Source organism: Oryx dammah, unplaced genomic scaffold (genome assembly GCF_014754425.2).
Source record: "Oryx dammah isolate SB20612 unplaced genomic scaffold, SCBI_Odam_1.1 HiC_scaffold_20, whole genome shotgun sequence".
NCBI lineage: Eukaryota > Metazoa > Chordata > Mammalia > Artiodactyla > Bovidae > Oryx > Oryx dammah.
The window spans coordinates 52611862-52637416 of NW_024070204.1; the positions used below are offsets into that span (position 1 = coordinate 52611862).

General features: G+C 38.3%; 1 protein-coding gene across 1 annotated transcript in view; it reads right to left on the minus strand.

The window, feature by feature from the left end:
- Positions 1-14665: 14665 nt before the first annotated feature.
- Positions 14666-25555, minus strand: part of DEPDC1B (DEP domain containing 1B) — a 100207-nt gene continuing 89317 nt past the window's right edge. Inside the window, exons 10-11 of the mRNA XM_040262569.1 lie at positions 20752-20937; positions 14666-15664 (exon numbers count right to left, since the gene is read on the minus strand). Of these exons, the coding sequence (XP_040118503.1) occupies positions 15503-15664; positions 20752-20937 (348 nt within the window). The 3' untranslated portion in view covers positions 14666-15502. The remainder of the gene's footprint in view (positions 15665-20751; positions 20938-25555) is intronic.

A 25555-nucleotide genomic window follows, 5' to 3' on the forward strand; every position in this document is an offset into this window, starting at 1 on the left:
TGCTCTTTAAGCCACCTGAGTCTATGGTAATTGTTACAGAAGCCAAGCAAATTAAATAAGCCATTCTTTTATGCCTTCCTATGAAGTCATTAGTACCTTCAATTGTCTCAGATTAATTACTGTATTTATGATTATAGTCTTAAAATTCAAAATTTCCTACAGCAGGAACTGGCAAAATTTTTCTGGAAAAGAACAGACTGTAAATATTTTTGGCCTTGTGGGCCATTTGATCACTGCTGCAATTCCTCACTTCTGTCTGTAAGCAGGCAGCTTCTGTGCCAGGATTCTATGTGGTAGTGGGTCTCTGCTCTTACAGGGTCCTCACACTACAGTCTCTTCACTCTGAGCTAGCCCACTGAGGTCCCCCGGCCCTTACAGCACCTCTGAGGCTGTGGAAAACTTTAGTCATGATCCCTATACACCAAGCACAGGCCCTGGGGAGCCAGGCACACAGCCTCAGTCTTCTTCCTCCAGGTTCCTCCCAGGTAACTCCATGATGGTGCTCTCACTCTGCACTGGTCATGGCCCAGAGTGACAGGTTTGTGTTGTCTAAGAACCAGAGTCCTTGCCCTCCCTCAATGCTTTGATCAAACATCCTCAGACCCCTCCTGGCCTTTCCTGACGTTTCTATACTCTCTCCACTTGACTCACAGTTCTAAGACGGAGAAACCAAAGACCTTAAAGAGAAAGCAGGGACCACGATCTTATAAAACCAAAAGGGTGAAGCCTCCGCTTGCTCTAATCCAAATCCTTCTTCCTAGAGAAACCAAACCCTCTGGACTCGGAAAGGACAGTCTATACTCTGAGCTAAGTGAGCTAAATCGCTTCAGTCATGTCCAACTCTTTGTGACCCCATGGTCCCCATGAGCCTTTGTCCATGGGATTCTCTAGGCAAGAACATGGGAGTGGGTTGCCATGCCCTCCTCCAGGAGATGTTCCCTACCCAGGGATCAAACCCAACTCACTTACATCTCCTGCATTGGCAAGTGGGTTCTTTACCACTAGTGCCCCCTGGGAAGTCTATGATCTAGCCCTACCAAATTTTTCTTTTCATATGTTCCAGGGCTGTAAAGAAATTTGGGAAATTCTTTTTTTCTTGACAAAATCAACACTTCCATGCTGCCAGTGCTATTGAAAAACATCCTATTATATCTAAAGGCTGATCATTGACTTTTTTCTTTGCATTCTTATTAAAAAGTCCTAACTCACTCTTAGTTCTAGAATTTCTCATTTTCCCACCCACAGCTACAGAAAGATGTCTCCACCTGACTAGGAATAAGGTCATATACATAGACATTCAAGAAAGGAGAATACAAAGTATATTTCAAAAACTTTACCTCCTGTTAACTTTCATTAACTGAAGAGAATAAATGAACAAGTTGGAAGTTTATCTTGTGAAGAAAGATTGAAACAGAAAAGAAGCTCAGAGAACATTCAGGAATGTTTACTCAATATACAAAGTCACTGAGACCATGAATATCTGTCCCTAGAAAATAAAAGTATATCCAAAGGAATTTGACATCAGGATCTTGAAGAGATATTTGCACTCCAGTGTTCACTGGAACATTAGTCACAGCCCAAGATATGGGAGCCACCCAAGTACCCATTGATGGACAAGTGGATGAAGAAACTGTGGTATATGCATACAATGGAATACTATTTAGCCTTAAAAAGAAAATCTTGCCATTTGTGACATGGATAAACCTGGAGGACATGATATGAAATAAGCCAGACACAGAAGAATAATCATTTACTACATGATACCACTTATATGAGAAATCCACAACAGTCAAACTTAAAGAAGGAGGGAGTAGGTGATTACCAGGGGATTAGGGGAGGCAAAAACAGAGAGGTATTAATCAAAGGGTACAAAGTTTCAGTTATGCAAGATGGGCAAATCCTAGAGAGCTACTACGTAACGTAGTGCCAGTAGGTAACAATACCATATTCTGTACTTAAATATTTGCTAAGAGGGTAGATCTTATGTTAAGTGTTCTTATCACACACACAAAAATAATATTAAATAAAGAGGGCAGGAGGAAACTTTTGGAGGTGATAGAACTTTATGGCACAGATATGGTGCTTGTCCATGAATGTACATTTATCTCCTAAACCATAAAGTTGTATACATTGAAATGGTATAGCTTTTTTATGTCAATCATAACTCAACAAAGTAGTTTAAAGGTAAGAGAAAAATAAAATGCCACATTTTATAAAATCTAGGATACCTTTCATTTTTGTGCACTTAAAAAAAATGTTTAATGCTACCAATTAAACTGTGACACAGAATCAATTGAAAAATGTATCCTAGTTTCAGAGAAACTGAATCATGGAAATTCTGCTGATACCTGAAGAGGGTGCTGAACAATCAAAGTGCCTAGTTAATAGGAAAATATAGGCCTGTCTTACAGCAGAATGACTGGCCCAAGAAATTCTCAGAAACACAGAGCTACTTTGAAGATATTTTCTGGGAAATGTGCCCAAGCTATATAGAAAGTTTGATGATCACTATACACAGTTTGGTTCTGCTTTGAATAGCAATCTAATCCCTGCCAATTATCCTTTCTTACCATCTGCATACCCATGACATGAATAAATGATAGAAAAAATTACCTTTCATTAAAATAATACAAATAAAACATAAAAAGAATATAAAAATTTTTACAAATTCATCATTCTAGACTGTCAAAACAAATTGAACAATCAGAAAGCCATAGCATCTAAGTATGAAAAATGTTAGCTGTTTATAATCCCCTATTTCTATCTACTAAGGATTTAACAAAAGTTTATACAACTGGGCTTTTGATTTTGAAAATATTTCACATTGATAACAGGAATATTCTGTATCTTCTGGTTCATACAAGGCTAATCAAAAACAGTTTAATGAAATGAGGAATAATTTAGAGATGCTTATTTAATAATCTCATTTTATATTGTCAATTAAGGAAAAAAAAACAAATAACCTCGGTTTTAACTTAATGATAAAATCTGAAGCCAGGAGTCATAGCATGAGTCACTTGATCTAACAGGACAACCTGAAGCCCTATGGCAGCTCTAATACCACCTTCCCAAACTACTGAAGATTACCATGAGTATTAATAGTGATGTGGAAATGAAGCCTGGTTTATATAAGTTCCAGTCAATACAAATAGGGAAAGGAGCATTTATTGTGATGGATGTGTTCACTGAATGCAAAAAGCAAATTATTGAAGATAGAGTGAAAGGGAGAAATCTATAAATATCCAGGCTCCCTGCAGTAGAAGGGGATTAACTGCATGGAAATTAAAGAAAAGCTGAAGGAAAACACTGAGTTCACATGTGGAGAAAATATTAAAAGTGTCTCACTGCAGGCAACAAGATTAAGGCAATGCATTTGCAGAGCCAGTTCTAACATTCATTAAACAATTATGAAATGGAACAGTACAGACCCAGAGGCATGGCATATCAGGCTGTTGATGGAAAAATAGAAATGGGCAAATAAAAAGGATCACTCTTATAAGTAAAGCACAAGAAGATTCATCAAAAGCAACAATTTTTTGCAACTTTGGAAAAGCATTGGTACAAATGAACACTGGCATGCCCTGTGAAAACTGAGAAAGAGAAACCATGGTGTAGTAGCAACATAAAAAGGATCCAAAAGTTAACTCCAAGGAGCACTGGAATCTGGAATAAGAAGAGGAAGTCACCTTGGAAAAGGTACTGGAGAGATGCCACAAAACTCCTCACTTATAGTAATTCCCCTGCTCACTCTGTCACATGCATGAAATCTCATTACTCATGCCTTTAGATAAAGTCATTTAAGATGCTCTATTAAAATATTAATATTAGAGGGACAATGTGGAATTATTTCTAGCTGCCACTAGGGCCTTATTTCATGCTGGTCCCACTGAGGAAATGCCTTCTGCCTTGCCTTCCTCACTGGTGGACACATTCTTCAGGATTCAGCTTAAGTATCAGCTGCTGAGTGACATTTTCCATATTCCTCCAACTGCCTTGGAAAAACTGCCTTTCTCTCCTCTGTGACTCTTGCACTCTACCAGGCTCTGTGGCACTGAGGTCATCATCTGAGTTACATGTAGACAAGTTCATCTTCCTCAGTGGGCTAAGGTTCCTTGAGAGTTATAGCCATCTTCTTTCGATGTGGCATATTAATACTCTTTAAAAAACCAAACAACAACAGAAAAACATGACTGAGTCAAAGATCTCTAACTACTTGGCTAGCTAGCCAATCTCTGTAAAGAAATGTAGTGCAGCCGGGATAAGTTATACTGAGGGCAAAGGTCAGCATCATAGTACCCTGAAGTGAGAGGGCAGTACCATGTGGGCAGTAAGCTGTTCACCAGCTTCTAAAAGGTATTTCATACAAAACCAATGTCCAACATGCCTATGAGCACAGCCATGGAGGTGGGGGGATGAAGAGAAAAGGACTCCAATAAGAAAGAAGAGGCACAGGTGGAGGATTTGCAGAACCAAAAATAAGCACCACCACCCCCTCCCCAGGCCACTTTCATAGATTTGTTTGGATCAAGGCTACATACCTTGCCTGACAGTGACAGGATTCCACAGGAATAGTGTGGTGAAGTGGAAAAGTACCAGATCATTAAAGAGAAAACCAGAGTTTTGCATTTGTAATTGGGTACCACTCTGAACCCCAGTTTCCTCATCTGCATCTGTCTGGGATTCACAAGGATTAAGCCAGAAAATACAAGTGAAATCACTGTAAAAAGTGCTCATGGAGTGAAAAGTATATTTGTTTTGGTCTTGTGGGAGACAATGTAGGTGAAAAGCAACCTGCTAGTGAAAACAGAACATGTGTAAGGAGACTGAAGGTTAGCTCCACCAATCTAGTTGGCACAAAGCCTACCAAAATTTCCTGAGTATTTTATCAACAACTTTGATGAAATAGGTACAGATATATAACACGCAAATATTGACCCTAATGACGGAAAACACTCATTAGCTATTGTGGATTAAACCAAGTGGCACAATAACATAAACAGGGGCAGAGAAGTTAGGTATATATACAAGCTAAGGATGAGGATAATATTTCTCAGAAAAAGCATTTCATGAAGCATTAGCATTGACTTTAAAACCACCCTGATCAGCTTTTATTCTATTTGATGCAGAACTGAGCTTGCTGACATGAGAAGCTGCTCCACTCAGAAGAAAAAAGGATGTAGATAGAAAAATAAGCACAAGGCAATGAAGAGCTAAGTGTGCGAAACGGTTTAAAAAAAAAAAAAAATCACAAAACATTAGAACTGGAAGCGACCTTACAAATTGTTACTGAGTCCAAGCTCATACAGCTTGCCACATTACAGGCCAACAAACCAAAGGACGAGTTGTTGGGACAAGGAACAGCAACTTTATTTGGAAAGCCAGCAGACAGAGAAGATAGTGAACTTGTGCCCCAGGGAACCAGCTTGCCTGAGTTAGAATTCAGGCTTCTTTTATACTGAAAGAGGAAGGGATCAAGTGAAACATTTCCTGGTTCAGGCCAGCCTCTGAAGGAGATGTGTTTATTTCTTTCTCCCTCTAGTCATTAACAGCTGGACCTGGTGTTCTCTGTGAACTAAACAAAGGTACTTTAGATTAATGCTTTATTACTTGGGAGGCAGGGTTTCCAGAGATGGGCCAGTATATTTAATTTAACCTTATAGACAACGCCCCTCTAGTGATTAACTTGTAATAGAAAACAACGGTTCCTCCCTATTACAAAATCACCTAAGCCAAAGATCTTCACGTCTACACTTAGGATTAGTTTGACCAACAGGAGGCATTCAACACTTTTCTGCTGTTATTGAGCTTGTGACTTGCTCAGGTCCAACTGTTTACTAGTAATGCCAGAAATTAAAATCCAAATGCTCTCATTTCTAACAATACTGGCACTACAAATTCTATAGTGGGAAGGACCCTGGGGTAACAACTTAATTGGAAAGAAAGGACTAAGCATCTTGCCTTGAGGTTGTTTTTGCTTTGTCATGTTTGTTTCAGGTGTGGCAGATGAAAGCCTCCCCGAGCTATCCTGTGCTGTCACTGCTGTTGCCAACACACTGATTATCTCAGGAACCTCTAAGATGGTTTCTGGGCAATGCTTGTCTGGCTGCTTATAGTATGTTGACATCAGTACCACCAAACGCATTATCTGAAAACATACGTTTTATCCCAGATTTCCATCTCTGCATCTATTATAAAGTGCTTGGTTTAGAGATCAAAAGATTAACTTAATCTCAGGGATGAGAGTAAAACAAGATTTATGTTAAGGAAAGAGGACCGGCAGTTATTCCCACACTGTAGAAGGCAGCTAAGGCAAGCAACTGACTTGCACAAAATTATCCCACCGCTGTGGGATTTCTCCCTAACCTCAATCCTGCAGGCAAATGTTTCCACTTTAAAGTCTAATAATTTGATATTTATCTCAAATCATCTACTGCTGCATTTAGGTAACTGCTCCTTTTTACCATTTATAGCTCACTTTGGGATAGTAATTAGCAAGCCTTCTGAAGCTTTGGGGGAAAATATGATAATAGAGGAGCCAAAATATTACCCACAGTTACTTTAGCTGCAATAGAGATGATTATTTTTAAGTTTCTTCTTTCACAATTAATGGCTTAGTAATTACTCAAATATACTCCCTTTTAAGTAAAATCCTTAGTTTTTCTTTTGGTACAATAATTACCAACACAAGACTGACCCCTACTGGGAATATTTGTTCTTGTTATATGGATCATGACTTGGGAAAAGTGAAATAGCCTAAACCAGACACCTCCTTAAGAGACACCGCCTTAAGAGATGACTTACTTAATTCAATTCTCTGTGAAAAGGCAAAAGAAACTTTTGAAATCAAAACTATCATCTTAAATTGTATCTAATTATACTTAGTAGTTTAATAAGTAGGAAAGTGAAAGTGAAGTTGCTCAGTTGTGTCCGACTCTTTGCGATCCGACCATGGGATTTTCCAGGTAAGAGTACCGGAGTGGGTTGCCATTTCCTTCTCCAATAAGTAGGAAGTTTTAAGAAATTTACAAATGATATCAGTTCAGTTCAGTCGCTCAGTCGTGTCCGACTCTTTGCGACCCCAATATCAGTATATGTTTTTTATGAGTATATGTTTTTAATATTTATTAAATGTTAATTAAATGTTAATTTGTCAGTAAATGTTCATTATTGCTTCAGATCAAACACTGAAGCAATATTATCCAATCAGATTTGAACACCCTATACATTCTATTTAGAAGTCTTAAAATCCTTTCTAGTATCAAAGAGCTTTTAAAGGATTGGAGTCTTTTAGGCCAAACTTGCATATGGACAAAATCCACATTGAATAAATTATGCAGAATCAGTAAGCAAGAAGGCTGATACCATTTTTTTGTTTTATGTGTTCAGATCTTACGTGAAGTAGTTTTTCCACCACATGACTCTAATCTTCAAAAGAGTTTTCCATGGTTTGGCTTAGTTTTTTTTTTTTTTTTAATAATGATTCTAAAACACATCTGATTTTAAAACTTAGGTACATAAATAAAGGTATCAGTAATTAGAGATAAACTGGACTCATGGGCTCTCAGAAAGTCAGAACTCATAGGCTCTCAGAAAGTCAGAGATTGCATTTTATCCCAGTAAAACTATTTTTAGCAGCACACTGTTCTGCTATCATGGTTAAGTTATCACCGTTGCTAAGATCCTTCAAAAGGTCACAAATTCTTAGTGGAAACAGAGCAAAAGGCTTCTTTACTCCCATGTTGGATTAGCCTTACTAACTGATCAAAATAAAAGTACTTCAATTTAAAATATCAAACATACTCTACCTATAAAACTAATCTTTAGTCCTTTAAAAAAAAGAAGACTTTGTTTTACTAGACTGCTTAAGAAGACTACCATGTTATTACTATCACAGAGATGCTGGCAGCAATGTGCAAAATCTGTGGGGGATGGAAGAGAAGAGAATAACTTGTTACATTCGCTACAAAAGGCTCTGAGTACTGTTTAAGTGTCCTCAGTCTTGGCAAGACGTATGATAAACTGACAGGACGTAGACAAATACATATATTCCTTTCTATTTTGAAATAAGTACAGTTTATAAAAAATACATTCTAGATTCTTGAAGCAAACAATTCACATAACAATTCTCCAAGATAGAATTTACCAAAACTGTAAACAGATTTTTAACTGAATCTTAGATGCACTAGAAATGATGATACTTATGTAGTAACACAAATATGCCCTAAACAACTGAAAGTGGCATTGTTTATTGGGCTAGTACCCTTTAATTCCATTATTCTTCCCATTTTATTTCTTCAAATTAAAAAAGTTTGAACATTAATCTTAAGTGGAAACTGAAACACAAAAAGTCCACCAGAAGTTACTCATTATACTATTAAATTACTGAACATATCCTCCACTTATTCCAGGTGGTGTATTTTTTATATAAGATTCAATAATAAATGCATTTTCAGTTGATACAAATAAGCAAATTCTCCGTTAATGAATGTGGTCCCAAATTTCAAATCATTGGATACCCAGGAGCAAATAAATTCTCTAAGGCTCGATAATCAGTTTATGTTGTTGTTTCATCACTAAATCATGTCTGACTCTTTATGACCCCATGGACATGGACAGGCTCTTCTGTCCATGGGATTTCCCTGGTAAAATACTAGAGTGGGCTGCCATTTCCTCCTCCAGGGGATCTTCCCAGCCCAGGAATCAAACCGGAGTTTCTTGCAACTCCTGAATTGGCAAGCATTTTTTACCACTGAGCCTAGGGATTTCCAGGTAAATAATTTCTCTAAGGCTTGATAGTCACAGTTTACATTTTACAGTAATTTGTTTGTGTGGAAGATTCAATATGCAATGATATCAAAGTATTATACTTTTTTGCAGGTTATATGGCTTTAAACAAGGAAATGCAAGAATATTTCCAAATGCCATAAAATTAGAAAATCCAAAGAAATCAACCCTGAATATTCATTGGAAGGACTGATGCTGAAGCTTCAATACTTTGGCGGCCTGATGCAAAGAGCCAACTCAATAAAGATCGTGGGAAAGATTGAAGGCAAGAGGAGAAGGGGACAGTAGAGGATGAGGTGGTTAGATAGCATCACCTACTCAATGGACATGAATCTGAGCAAACTCCAGGAGATAATGAAGGACAGAGGAGCCTGGTGTGCTGCAGTCCATGAAGTCTAAGAGTCAGATATGACTTAACAACTGAACAACAACACTGTGTCATTGTGAAGTGAACACTTCAAACAGGCAAATACTATGATGATGGATAGACACACAGCTAAATTGTCTCTGACTTCAGTAGGTAATAACACTCTTACTTTACTACAAGACTTTAATGTTTGTAGGCTTTTATTCTTGAGGGTAAAAATAAAGATATAACATGATACAGCTACGCCTATATAGGAAAATGTCTCTTTAACTGATTCCTCTTTTAATCATGATGAAAGATTTTTGTGACACTTCAAGATAGGAATATTTAGTTTCCTCTTCTTGTACATTAACAGTTCACAAATACCAGCTCTTTTTAAGTTACATTTTCTATAAGAAAGTACAGAAAATCTCTTCTAGAGGTGGGAAGCAGAATCAAGCTCCTGCACAACACAAATGCTAAGCCGTGACCCTTATGTCTGTTACATTTGCTAGACTCCAGATGTGACTTCCTTGAACGAAGATGCAGGAACACGAAGTGGTGAGAGAAATTAGAATGATGAATGACTGAATTCATGACCAAGCTCATACACGTGGTATATTCAACCTGAAAAAAATTGCTGTGGTAATCTCAGATTTTCTATATAGAACACTCATTTGATAAATTCCTTACCAAGTCTCTCAGAGCAATGATAATCTCTTGAACACTGTCTACTGATTATACCTAAAGATAAAAGCAATTATATATAAATATTAAAAATACCTTAAAAATCATACCTATAAGTAAATACATGATTGCATCCATACAGCTTGAAAGAAAACAGCTTGTTTTCATCATTGTTGATGTATTTTTTGTGGGAATTTGTGGAAAAGACAATGGAAAACCTTCAGCAGTTATCTGTAGGAAGTGACCAGAAGAAACCAGAAGTGAAATTTGGCAAAAGGCTAGGTTAAGACAGTGAAAACACTGCAAATCAAAAGGAAATTCGAGATATTAAATTTTAGAAAGTTAGGCTGAAAAATAACATGTGAGCTTATACATAACATCTTAAAAATGCTCATAACAATATAAAGCACATTGTCTCCTTGGGAGATAATAAGACATCTTAGTAAGGAGCCTGGGCTGTGCAGTCAGAGTTGTTGTGACTGCTTATTATGTTACTTACAAGATGGGTAGTCTTGGGGAAGTTACCGAGTCTTACTGAGTCTGTTTCCTGAGCTGTAAAATGGATGTAAATTTCATACAGGTATTTAATAGGAAACTAGACATACCTAAAGGGAAAAGTGTTGAAATGGAAGAAAAAGACTGAAGAAATTATCCAGAATGCAGCACAGAAAGACAAAATTATGGAAGCTGGAGAAAGACAGAGCATAGAAAAGATCTAAAACATATTTAAAAGAAATTCAAAAGCAGAGTTGAGATTGTGACAAAGGCAGTATTAAAGTGACAGAAGATTTCAATCCTCTTAAAAGGTCCTATAAATCTCAAGTAGAATAGTTACTCAAAAAACATATCATGTAAGTTAGATATAGCATCAAAACCTGCAGATCACCAAAGACAATGAGAAAATATGAAAAAAAGCAGTTTGCACAGAAAAGATACATTATCTACAGAGGAATGACAGAGTGGCAATTTACTTCTCACCATAACACAAGCCAGCTAACAAAGAAATGATAACTGTAATATATTGTCACCCTGCTTATTTAACTTATATGCAGAGTACATCATGAGAAACGCCGGGCTGGAAGAAGCACAAGCTGGAATCAAGATTGCCAGGAGAAGTATCAATAACCTCAGATATGCAGATTATATCACCCTTATGGCAGAAAGTGAAGAGGAACTCAAAAGTGTCTTGATCAAAGTGAAAAGAGGAGAGTGAAAAAGTTGGCTTAAAGCTCAACGTTCAGAAAACTAAGATCATGGCATCCGGTCCCATCACTTCATGGGAAATAGATGGGGAAACAGTGGAAAGTGTCGGACTTTATTTTTGGGGGCTCCAAAATCACTGCAGATGGTGATTGCAGCCATGAAATTAAAAGACACTTACTCCTTGGAAGGAAAGTTATGACCAACCTAGATAGCATATTTAAAAGCAGAGACATTACTTTGCCAACAAAGGTCCGTCTAGTCAAGGCTATGGTTTTTCCTGTGGTCATGTATGGATGTGAGAGTTGGACTGTGAAGAAAGCTGAGTGCCGAAAAATTGATGCTTTTGAACTGTGGTGTTGGAGAAGACTCTTGAGAGTCCCTTGGACTGCAAGGAGATCCAACCAATCCATTCTAAAGGAGATCAGTCCTGGGTGTTCATTGGAAGGACTGATGTTAAAGCTGAAACTCCAATACTTTGGCTACCTCATGCGAAGAGTTCACTCGCTGGAAAAGACTCTGATGCTGGGAGGGACTGGGGGCAGGAGGAGAAGGGGGCAGGAGGAGAAGGGGACGACTGAGGATGAGATGGCTGGATGGCATCACTGACTCGATGGACGTGAGTTTGAGTGAACTCCGGGAGTTGGTGATGGACAGGGAGGCCTGGTGTGCTGCGAGTCATGGGGTCACAAATAGTCGGACACGACTGAGTGACTGAACTGAACTGAACTGAACTGAATATACTGAAATAAAATAACTATTAATCTGGAATTCTACATGCAGCAGAAATAAAAAATGAGGGCATCCCTTATAGCAAGTATATACTTAAAAATGGTTAAAATGGCCAATTTTATCTTACCTAGATTTTACCACAACTTTAAAAAATGTTAAATGTCACATACCAAAAACCATTTAATTATGGTGCTAACCACACTTTAAAGGAGTTCATTGTATGGTATGTGAATTGTATCACAACAAAGCTATTTTATAAAAGAATAGCAGAGTAAAACATTTTCAGAGAAACAAAACCAACAACTTACTAAACATAAATTCTAAAGAATGTACTTTCAGAAGAAAAAAAGTGGTAAAATATGCAAGTAAGCCTAATAAAGACTATATGTAATAACGTATTATGATGTTTAAACACAATAAAATTAAAGTATATCACAACAATAATATCTAATTTGGGAGAGTGTTCTCAGTGCTTTCAAGTTTCTGAAGAGTCTGAGGAGGGTTAAAAGGTAATGACTAACTTTAAACTTTGATAACTTAATATGCAAGATGTAGTTTCTAGGAGATCCAATAAGATTAGAAGTGAGATGCTTACGTTTCAAGTTAATAGAAGAAAACATGAAATTATTTTTTAACTTCAAAGGCAAGACAGTAGAGACAAAGTGTTAGACAAAATATCAATAAAGTTTTATACCAAAACATAAAGTAATTAAATATAATTTGTCTAAATCTTACAATTAAAAATAAAGACTATCAAGTTGGCTTATTTTAAAAAATATTCCAATTCTATGTCGTTTATAAGGAAAATAACTAAACTGCAAGAATGCAGAAACACGGCAAACAAACGCATCACTAGAGACAGTGACATTTCGCAATGGTTTTCTTTAAAAAAGTGAAAGAGGGAAGGATGCAGGCAGGTAGGAAAGGAAGGAGTACAAAGTGTATTGTGTCTGCTGCTTCACAACAAATCGCCCTAGGATTAAATGGCTTATAACAACAAACATTATCTCATATTTTCTGTGGTTCCAGATCCAAGCATAGTTTAGCCGTCTCTCACAGGCTACAATCAAGGTGTCAGTGAAGGCTGTCTTCATCACAAGGCTCAACCAACAGAGAATTCGCTTCTAACACCCACATGGCTGCTGGCAGGCGTCAGAAGATCCACTTCCAAGATCACTCACACAGCTGTTGGCGGGCCTCCCATCCTCACAGCTTTTCGGTAGAGACGTCAGTTCCTTGCCTGAGGGGCCTCTCCATAGGACAGTTCAAGAGAGAACAGTTGGCTTCCCTCAGAGCAAGCCAGGGAGAGAATAAAACAGAGGGCAAGCAAGATAGAAGCCAGGCTCTTTGTAATCTAATCTCAAAGATGATAGCCTAATCCCTTTTGCCATATTCTATTTGTTAAAAGCGTCATGAGATCCAAACCACAATCAAGGAGAGATTATACAAGAGCATAAACACTAAGACACAGGGATCATTGGGGACATTTCAGATGCTATCAACTACAGAAATGAAAAACAAGAAGTGGCACTATTGCTTATTATGTGGTAAACGCAGAAAATCCAGAAGACTCACACTAGATATTTAGAGCTAATAGGAAAGTGTAGTAAGGTTGTTGACTACAAAAATCTGTACACAAAGATTAGTTTATATTTACAATATATAAGCAACAAAAAGAAAATGGAAATTTAAAAATAATTCCATTTACAATAGGATCAAGCATTAAGGTATTTTGAAGGTAAATAATAATTGCTGATGCTAGGGAATTAATATCTGCCAAGAAATCTAATTTAAAAATTGGAAACCTTTACAGAGAAATTTAAATATCTCACTTATTCTAAAATGGAGGGATAAACCAAGTTCATGGACTAGAAAACTTAATATTGCAAAGATAGCAACTCTCTCCAAGTAGATTTATATGTTCAATATAATCAAAATCTCAACTCTGTGTGTGCACGTGTGTGTAGCTTGATAAGCTACTAAGATCTGAACAAAGGTGAAAGAAGGCCAAAAACCACGAACTGATGACAAAGCCATGTTAATAACGCAATGTAAAACCATAATGAGATACCAGCACACATCTACCACACTGACAGTTCACGCTCTGACGATAGCAAGTTTCGGTGAGGATGGTACACTGCTGATGAATAACTGGGGCACCACAACTTTGAAAAGCTGGTTTTATCCACTCCTCAGTTTCACAGGTAGGTGTGGTTATGTTTTATGATCTCTCCATAAGTATGTTATACATAACAACAGAAACAGTAATTTTAAGGGGGAAAAAATAAAGAAAACAGAAAACAGTAACATATATTTCCAAAGATAAGCATTAGAAGAGGAGACTCTGAAGTCAATTCTACCTTGGGGAATAAATAAAAAATAAATAAAGCAAAAAGTCCTTAGTCTTCACTCTAAACACAATTCCAAGGTCGAAGAATAAATGCTGAAACACTAACAATCTCCCAGTACTTTCCTTATTGGCAAAATAAGGGGTACTCAAACCAAAAGGAACACTTCTTTTCATCTCTGAGGCGGCAATATCAGAGTCAATTGCAAGAGGCATTTTGCTACAAAAGAACAGGAGCAGATCTCAAGTGCAAGGAAAAATTAGTCCAAATAGCAGAGCAAGCCAATTACTGAGTGTTGCTCTTTTAGCTTTTTGGGTAATCACTCTTTAGAAAAAGCTTTCAGATGCTCTATAATTTAAGTGTACCACTATTTGCAAGAGGGCAAAGCAAAGCAAAAGAAATAGACAAATCATCTCCTATTATAAGTCTAGTACAAAAGCCCAAACTCACTTCTTACTTTATCATAGAAATAAATGATTGATATGAAAACACTGGCTAAAGGCAATCATGCTTAGCATTTTAAGATGCTCTGACTGACCTAAATAAATGCCAAAAAAGAAACGCCAAGTACAGTATTAAAAAGAATGGCTTTTATTTACCTTCCATTTGCTTTAAAAGGTTAAGGACATTGGGGAAAATATACTTATAAAGGAGGTAGTCTCATTTTACTTAACCCATTTGTTTTTCATGAAACAACAAAGATTTGACTTAGAATCACAGGGCTAATGAGACTGAAAGAATTTATCCAGTTCAATTTTCCATCTTTAGCCAAGACTGAAATTATACCACTGTAGGCACATGAAAATCTACTTCACATACAAATAAACACCAACTAATATATACATCATAGAAGAACCAGCTTTCATAAAATCTGTCACTACATCCAACAAATCTGCAATAAAAGACAGCTATTGTAATATAGAACATGAAGAATCTTGGTGCAACAGTGAAAAACAATTTATATACCAGAAACCACAACTAGCTATTAGGTCAATAGCATCACAGTAACAGTACCCAGTGTCTTTCTTATTCAAGTATATACAATAATTTTCAGTCACGATCATCACAGACATCAGTAACTAGGATGTACACATAAATATTTTACAAACACAATAGAAAACAAATTAAGAAATGAAGATATCTTAAATTTTTAACAATTACAAACATGTTAACATTACCACTATATATAGTTGTCTCAGTATTTTTAATAGATCTGTACCCTTTAAAAATAGCACTGAGTTTTATAAAAATACTGATAATGGCTCAATGTTTCTTGGAGTCAGGAAATCTTTATATTTATCATTCAGTAGTCTGTGGTTTATGTGCCTTGTTCTTCCACCACCAGAATCTTATAGCCAATCATTAATTCAAAACAACAGCAACAACAGAGGTCTCTATCCAAGTATTACATCCGAAAACTTCTAGTTCTTTGAAATGGTTGGAAGGGGTTTTTTAGCGCCCACATCAGCAGCTGTGGTTTTGCTTTAGGTTTTTCAGGAAACAGAAGTGCTTCACTTTCTGGTGTAGGAAATCGTTCTTGATAGACTTCAGGATATGATTTTTGAAACTAAAAAACAAAAAAGATCCAAGAAGAGTCAAAAAAAAAAAAAAGAAGATAAAAATCAATAAAATTGGGCACTGTAATTTTAAGATAAGTTTAATAATTTTAAAATAAGTTTCTGATCTACTACTTTCCTATTTTTGTTTGGTTTTAATATTTACTGCTTTCCATCAGAAGAGAGAATAAGAAGAAAACAGATCACAAGTTCTCATCAATACAAATCCATCTCTTTTTGTTAAATAAATCACTGAATTCTACTTTCTATAGATCTGATTCATCTTTAATTTGATCTAATAGTCAAATAAATGTCTCACTTAGTCACACCTCTTAAAATTTCTCCCCTACTAACTATAAATGGACCTCCCTGCTAAAACAGACACAAGAACTCTGACTGATGCTCTACATGGTTAAAGAAAATCTTTAAAGAAAATGTTAAAAAAAAAATTTCCCTATCTCCCTGCTTCTCAAACAGCCCCATCTGCTTCTGCCTAAATGGAAGAAAAAGCATGCTGGTATACACTATTCTACAAAAAGTTTATGAATAAGGAGTATGTATTTCCTTTGATCCTCACCACTGAACTCTTCTCCAAAATTACTCTGAGAAAAATACAATGGGAGTCTAGAAACCTCATGCCCTATGTGTGTACACATACATGTCCTATGTATACATACAATCCCTATGTAACTCTCATGCCCTATGTATACATATGTGTATGTATATGTTGTGATCAGAGATGAAGCTATGCAGGATTCACTCTTTAAAAATAAGCACCACTGACTTGCTCTTGAATCAATACTTTAAAAATGATGAAGATAGATTCTGAACTAACACAACACTGTAAATCAGTTACACTTCAATTTTTTAAAAAAGATCAAGTTAGAGATATTCTCAGTTGAAAAATAATCAAACTGTTGAAAGCCTTGTTCTTTAATAGCTAAAACTTTTAGTGATGCCTGAGACAAGAAACCAGTTTGATGTTGGCTATCTAAGACTTTCAAAATTCTGGACATTTTGCACTTGTGAACTCAGTCTGATTTGCCTTTTTTTAAAAAAAAGAAAGAAACTGTCCCCATTTATAGCTTCTCTGAATTTAAAGCAACTGCTCCACTAATTCACATCATCAGTTCAGTTCAGTTCAGTCACTCAGTCGTGTCGAACGCTTTGTGACCCCATGGACAACAGCAAGCCAGGCCACCCTATCCATGACAACCCCCGGAGTTTACTCAAACTCATGTCCATTGAGTCGGTGATGCCATCCAACCTTCTCATCCTCTGTCATCTCCTTCTCCACCTGCCTTTAATCTTTCCCAGTAGCAGGGTCTTTTCAAATGAGTCAGCTCTTTGCATAAGGTGGCCAAGTATTGCAGTTTCAGCTTCAACATCAGTCCTTCCAATGATATTCAGGACTGATTTCTTTAGGATGGACTGGTTGGATCTCCTTGCAGTCCAAGGGACTCTCAAGAGTCTTCTCCAACACCACAGTTCAAAAGCATCAATTCTTTGGCACTCAGCCTTCTTCATAGTCCAACTCTCACATCCATTTATGACTACTGGAAAAACCATAGCCTTGACTAAACGGACCTTTGTTGGCAAAGTAATGTCTCTGCTTTTGAATATGCTATCTAGGTTGCTCATAACTTTTCTTCCAAGGAGTAAGCGTCTTTTACTTTCACGGCTGCAGTCATCATCTGCAGTGATTTTGGAGCCCCCAAAAATAAAGTGTGACACTGTTTCCACTATTTCCCCATCTATTTCCCATGAAGTGATGGGACTGGATGCCATGATCTTCGTTTTCTGAATGTTGAGCTTTAAGCCAACTTTTTCACTTTCCACTTTCACTTTCATCAAGAGGCTTTTTAGTTCCTCTTCACTTTCTGCCATAAGGGTGGTGTCATCTGCATATCTGAGGTTATTGATATTTCTCCCGGCAATCTTGATTCCAGCTTGTGCTTCTTCCAGCCCAGCGTTTCTCATGATGTACTCTGCATAGAAGTTAAATAAGCAGGGTGACAATATATAGCCTTGACATACTCCTTTTCCTATTTGGAACCAGTCTGTTGTTCCATGTCCGGTTCTAACTGTTGCTTCCTGACCTGCATACAGGTTTCTCAAGAGGCAGGTCAGGTGGTCTGGTATGCCCATCTCTCTCAGAATTTTCCACAGTTTGTTGTGATCCACACAATCAAAGGCTTTGGCATAATCAATAAAGCAGAAATAGATGTTTTTCTGGAACTCTCTTCCTTTTTTGATGATCCAGCGGATGTTGGCAATTTGATCTCTGGTTCTTCTGCCTTTTCTAAAACCACTTGAACATCTGGAAGTTCATGGTTCATGTACTGTTAAAGCTTGGCTTGGAAAATTTTGAGCATTACTTTACTAGCATGTGAGATGAGTGCAATTGTGCGGTAGTTTGAGCATTCTTTGGCATTGCCTTTCTTTGGGATTGGAATGAAAACGGACCTTTTCCAGTCCTGTGGCCACTGCTGAGTTTTCCAGATTTGCTGGCATATTGAGTGCAGCACTTTCACAGCATCATCTTTTAGGATTTGAAATAGCTCAACTGGAATTCTGTCACCTCCACTAGCTTTGTTTGTCGTGATACTTCCTAAGGCCCAATTGACTTCACATTCAGGATGTCTGGCTCTAGGTGAGTGATAACACCATCATGATTATCTCAGTCATGAAGACATTTTTTGTATAGTTCTTCTGGATACTCTTGCCACCTCTTCTTAATATCTTCTGCTTCTGTTAGTTCCATACCACTTCTGTCCTTTATTGAGCCCATCTTTGCATGAAATATTCTCTAGGTATCTCTAATTTTCTTAAAGAGATCTCTAGTCCTTCCCAGTCTATTGTTTTCCTCTATTTCTTTGCACTAATCACTGAGGAAGGCTTTTTTTTAATCTCTCCTTGCTATTCTTTGGAACTCTGCATTCAAATGGGTATATCTTTCATTTTCTCCTTTGCTTTTCACTTCTCTTCTTTTCAGAGCTATTTGTAAGGCCTCCTCAGACAGCCATTTGGCTTTTTGGCATTTCTTTTTCTTGGCGATAGTCTTAATCCCTATCTCCTGTACAATGTCACAAACCTCCCCCCATAGTTCATCAAACACGCTGTCTATCAGATCTAGTCCCTTAAGTCTATTTCTCACTTCCACTGTAGAATCGTAATGAATTTGATTTAGCTCATACCTGAATGGTCTGGTGATTTTCCCTACTTTCTTCAATTTTAGTCTGAATTTGGTAATAAGGAATTCATGATCTGAGCCACAGTCAGCTCCTGGTCTTATTTTTGCTGACTGTATAGAGCTTCTGCATCTTTGGCTGAAAAGAATATAATCAATCTGATTTCGGTGTTGACCATCTGGTGATGTCCATGTGTAGATTCTTCTCTTGTATTGTTGGAAGAGGGCGTTTCCTATGAGTGGTGTGTTCTCTTGGCAAAACTCAATATTAGCCTTTGCCCTGCTACATTCTGTACTCCAAGGCCAAATTTGCCTACTACTCCAGGTGTTTCTTGATTTCCTACTTTTCCATTCCAGGCTCCTATAATGAAAAGGACATCTTTTTTGGATGTTAGTTCTAGAAGGTGTTATAAGTCTTCACAGAACCATTCAATTTCAGCTTCTTCAGCGTTACTGGTTGGGGCATAGACTTAGATTACCGTGATATTGAATGGTTTGTCTTGGAAATGATCAGAGAGCATTCCGTCATTTTTGAGATTGCATCCAAGTACTGCATTTCGGACTCTTTTGTTGACTATGATGACTATGTTGACTATGTGGGACTCTTGTTCACAGAAGTAGATATAATGGTCATCTGAGTTAAATTCACCCATTCCAGTCCATTTTATTTCACTGATTCCTAAAATGTCGATATTCACTCTTGCCATCTCCTATTTGACCACTTCCAATTTGCCTTGATTCATGGACCTAACATTCCAGGTTCCTATGCAATATTGCTCTTTATAGCATCGGACCTTGCTTCCATCACCAGTCACATCCATAGCTCTGTATTGTTTTTGCTTTGGCTCCATCCCTTCATTCTTTCTGGAGTTATTTCTCCTCTGATCTCCAGTAGCATATTGGGCACCTACCGACCTGGGGAGTTCCTCTTTCAGTGTCCCACCTTTTTGCCTTTTCATACTGTTCATGGGGTTTTCAAGGCAAGAATACTGAAGTGATTTGCCATTCCCTTCTCCAGTGGACCACATTTTGTTAGAACTCTCCACCATGACCCATCCATCTTGGGTGGCCCTGCACAGCATGGCTCACTGAGTTAGACAAGGCTGTGGTCCATGTGTTTAGATTGGTTAGTTTTCTGTGATTGTGGTTTTCACTCTGTCTGCCCTCTGATGGAGAAGGATAAGAGGCTTATGGAAGCTTCCTGATGGGAGAGACTGACTGAGGGGGATACTGGATCTTGTTCTGAGGGGCCATGCTCAGTAAATCTTTAATCCAATTTTCTGTTGATGGGTGGGGCTGTGTTCCCTCCCTGCTATCTTCCTGGGGCCAAACCATGGTGGAGGTGATGAACATAGTGACCTCCCTCAAAAGATCCCACACGTGCACTGCTACACTCGGTGGCCCCAACCCTGCAGCAGGCCACCACCCACCCACGCCTCTGCTGGAGACTCCCGGACACCCACAGGCAAGGCTGGGTTGGTTTCTTGTGGGCTCACTGCTGCTTTCTCCTGGGTCCTGGTGCACAATGGTCTGTTTGTGCCCTCCAAGAGTCTATTTCCCAGTCCTGTGTAAGTTCTGGCAGCTCTATGGTGGGGTTAATGGTGACCTCCTCCAAGAGGGCTCACAATAAATTCATATCAAACCACATATCAAAACCAAGGTCAAATATTAGAGAATAGCCTCATAAATGAGGATCTCAAAAATGGTAAAAGATCTACAGTGGAGAATAAAGATCTAGAAAACTGACCACAGTTGTGTAAATTAATACATGAAATGAATAATAATACTTTCAAAACTGCTCTGTCTCAGAAGATAAGATTCATATGAAATCTCTTAGAGAATACAAAGGAAAAAACAACATAAGAACGGTAGGGAGAAGAAATGACTTAGGAAGAATACCCCTTTTACCTGCTTCAATTTTTTCTTCTTTTCTTTGCTAGAGAGTTTGGCATCTGTGATGACTTCCTCCAACAAGGCTGCCAGAGGTTCCTGGGAGCCATATGCTCTTTGGTATTCAAATTCCTCTGGGCTGATTTGACGGCAAAATGATGGAGCAGATAAAGTAATATCCATGTCAGCTCCTGGGTATTTTATCTGAGGCAAATGGATTATTAGTGAAAGTACATTTTCAAATAAATTACAAAAATTAGTTCAGATACTACAGCGTATCTCCTAGAAGGAATGTTATGACATTCAACTTCACTGGGAAAAACTCCATAATGAAAAGTAAAAGTGTTGTGAAAATAACTGTACTACCAAATGTAATCTACAGATTCAATGCAATCCCTATCAAATTACCAATGGCAGTTTTCAGAAAACTAGAACAAAAAAATCTCACAGTTCATATAGAAACACAGAAGACCCCTAATAGCCAAAGCAATCTTGAGAAAGAAGAATGGAGCTGGAGAAATCAACCTTCCTGACTTCAGGCTATACTACAAAGATACAGTCATCAAAACAGTGTGGTACTGGCACAAAACCAAATATAGACCAGTGGTATGAGAGAGAAAGCTCAGAGAAAAACCCATGCACCTATGGTTACCTTATTTTTGACAAAGGAGGCAAAAACATACAATGGGGCAAAGTTAGTCTCTTCAGTAAGTGGTGCTGGCAAAACTGGACAGCTACATGTGAAAAAATGAAATTAGAACACTTCCTAACACCATACACAAAGATAAACTCAAAATGGATTAAAGACCTAAATGTAAGACCAGAAACTGTAGAATTCCTAGAGGAAAACATGGGCAGAATACTTTATGACATAAATCACAGCAAGATATTCTATGACCCACCTCCTAGAGTAATGAAAATAAAACAAAAAATAAACAAGTGGGACCTAATTAAACTTAAAAGCTTTCACAGCAAACTATAAACAAGGTGAAAAGACAACCCTCAGAATGAGAAAAATAATAGCAAATGAAACTACTGACAAAGAATTAATTTCAAAAGTATACAAGCAACTCATACAAGTCAATACCAGAAAAACAAGCAATGCAAACAAAAAATGGGCAAAAGACCTAAACAGACATTTCTCCAAAGAAGACATACAGATGGCTAGTAAACATATGAAAAGATGCTCAACACTGCTTGTTATTAGAGAAATGCAAATCAAAACTACAGTGAGATATCACCTCACACCAGTCAGAATGATCATCATCAAAAAATCTACAAACAATAAATGCTGGAGCAGGTGTGAAGAAAATGGAACTCTCTTGCACGGTTGGTGGGAATGCAAATTGATACAGCCACTATGGAGAACAGTATGGAGTTTCCTTAAAAAACTAGGAATAAAACCACCATATGACCCAGCAATCTCACTATTAGGTATATACGCTGAGGAAACCAAAGTTCAAAAAGACACATGTAACCCAATGTTCATTGCAGCTCTATTTATAATAGCTGGGACATAGAAGCAACCTAGGTGTTCATCAACAGCTGAATGAATAAAAAGGCTGTAATACATATATATGTGATGGGATATTACTCAGCCATTAAAAGGAATGCATTTGAGTCAGTCCTAATGAGGTGGATGGACCCAGAGCCTATTATACAGAGTGAAGTAAGTCAGAAAGAGAAAAACAATTATCATATACTAACACATATATATGGAATCTAGAAAGATGGTACTGATCAATCTATTTGCAGAGCAGCAATGGAGACACAGACATTGAGAACAGACTTATGGTCATAGCTTGTCACAGGGAGGAGAAGGAGAGGGTGGGAGGTATGCAGAGAGTAACACGTGAAATAGATAGCCAGCGGGAATTTGCTGTATGACTTGGGAAACTCAAACAGGCTCGGTAACAACCTAGAGGGGTGGGATGGGGAGGGAGGTGGGAGGGACGTTCAAATAGGAGGGGACATAGGTAAACCTATGGCTGATTCATGTTGATGTTTGATGGAGCTATCCCACGTTGAAGGTCAGGAAGGGCGGTGGTGAGGAGATACCCCTCATCCAAGGTAAGGAGCACTGGCTGCACTATGCTGGAGCAGCCGAGAAGAGATACCCCACACCCAAGGTAAGAGAAACCCAAGTAAGACGGTGGGTGTTGCAAGAGGGCATCAGAGGGCAGACACACTGAAACCACACTCACAGAAAACTAGTCAATCTAATCACACTAGGATCACAGCCTTGTCTAACTCAATGAAACTAACCCATGCCCACAGGGCAACCCAAGACGGGTGGGTCATGGTGGAGAGGTCTGACAGAATGTGGTCCACTGGAGAAGGGAATGGCAAACCACTTCAGTATTCTTGCCTTGAGAACGCCATGAACAGTATCAAAAGGCAAAATGATAAGATACGGAAAGAGGAACTCCCCAGGTCAGTAGTTGCCCAATATGCTACTGGAGAATAGTGGAGAAATAACTCCTGAAAGAATGAAGGGATGGAGCCAAAGCAAAAAACAATACACAGCTGTGGATGTGACTGCTGAGAGAAGCAAGGTCCAATGCTGTAAAGAGCAATATTACATAGGAACCTGGAATGTTAGGTCCATGAATCAAGGCAAATTGGAAGTGGTCAAACAAGAGATGGCAAGAGTGAACGTCGACATTCTAGGAATCAGCGAACTAAAATGGACTGGAATGGGTGAATTTAACTCAGGTAACCATTATATCTACTACTGTAGGCAGGAATCCCTCAGAAGAAAACGGAGTAGCCATCATGGTCAACAAAAGAGTCCGAAATGCAGTACTTGGATGAAATCTCAAAAACGACAAAATGATCTCTGTTTGTCTCCAAGGCAAACCACTCAATATCACAGTTATCCAAGTCTATGCCCCAACCAGTCATGCTGAAGAAGCTGAACGGTCCTATAAAGACCTACAAGACCTTTTAAAACTAACACCCAAAAAAGATGTCCTTTTCATTATAGGGGACTGGAATGCAAAAGTAGGAAGTCAAGAAACACCTGGAGTAACAGGCAAATTTGGCCTTGGAATATGGAATGAAGCAGGGCAAAGACTAATAGAGTTTTGAAAAGAAAATGCACTGGTCATAGCAAACACCCTCTTCCAACAACACAAGAGAAGACTCTACACATGGACATCACCAGATGGTCAACACCGAAATCAGACTGATTATATTCTTTGCTGCCAAAGATGGAGATGCTCTATACAGTCAACAAAAACAAGACCAGGAGCTGACTGTGGCTCAGATCATGAATTCCTTATTACCAAATTCAGACTAAAATTGACGAAAATAGGGAAAACTGCTAGACCATTCAGGTATGACCTAAATCAAATCCCTTATGATTATACAGAAGTGAGAAATAGATTTAAGGGCCTAGATCTAATAGATAAGAGTGCCTGATGAACTATGGAATGAAGTTCGTGACACTGTACAGGAGACAGGGATCAAGACCATCCCCATGGAAAAGAAATGCAAAAAAGCAAAACGGCTGTCTGGGGAGGCCTTACAAATAGCTGTGAAAAGAAGAGAAGTAAAAAGCAAAGGAGAAAAGGAAAGATATAAGCATCTGAATGCAGAGTTCCAAAGAATAGCAAGGAGAGATAAGAAAGCCTTCTTCAGCGATCAATGCAAAGAAATAGAGGAAAACAACAGAATGGGAAAAACTAGAGATCTCTTCAAGAAAATTAGAGATTCCAAGGGAACATTTCATGCAAAGATGGGCTCGATAAAGGACAGAAATGGTATGGACCTAACAGAAGCAGAAGATATTAAGAAGAGGTGGCAAGAATACACAGAAGAACTGCACAAGAAAGAGTTTCATGACCCAAATAATCTAGGTGTGATCACTCACCTAGAGCCAGACATCCTGGAATGTGAAGTTAAGTGGGCCTTAGAAAGCATCACTACAAACAAAGCTAGTGGAGGTGATGGAATTCCAGTGGAGCTATTTCAAATCCTGAAAGATGATGCTGTAAAAGTGCTGCACTCAATATGCCAGCACATTTGGAAAACTCAGCAGTGGCCACAGGATTGGAAAAGGTCCGTTTTCATTCCAATCCCAAAGAAAGGCAATGCCAAAGAATGCTCAAACTACCGCACAACTGCACTCATCTCACACGCTAGTAAAGTAATGCTCAAAATTCTCCAAGCCAGGCTTCAGCAATAAGTGAACTGTGAACTTCCTGATGTTCAAGCTGGGTTTAGAAAAGGCAGAAGAACGAGAGATCAAATTGCCAACATCCACTGGATCATGGAAAAAGCAAGAGAGTTCCAGAAAAACATCTATTTCTGCTTTCTTGACCATGCCAAAGCCTTTGACTGTGTGGATCACAATAAACTGTGGAAAATTCTGAGAGAGATGGGCATACCAGACCACCTGACCTGCCTCTTGAGAAATCTGTATGCAGGCCAGGAAGCAACAGTTAGAACTGGACATGGAACAACAGACTGGTTCCAAATAGGAAAAGGAGTACGTCAAGGCTGTATACTGTCACCCTGCTTATTTATCTTCTATGCAGAGTACATCATGAGAAACGCTGGGCTGGAAGAAACACAAGCTGGAATCAAGATTGCCAGGAGAAATATCAATAACTTCAGCTATGCAGATGACACCACCCTTATGGCAGAAAGTGAAGAGGAACTAAAAAGCCTCTTGATGAAAGTGTAAGAGGAGAGTGAAAAAGTTGGCTTTAAGCTGAAACTCCAATACTTTGGCCACCTCATGCAAAGAGTTGACTCACTGGAAAAGACTGATGCTGGGAGGGATTGGGGGCAGGAGGAGAAGGGGACGACAGAGGAT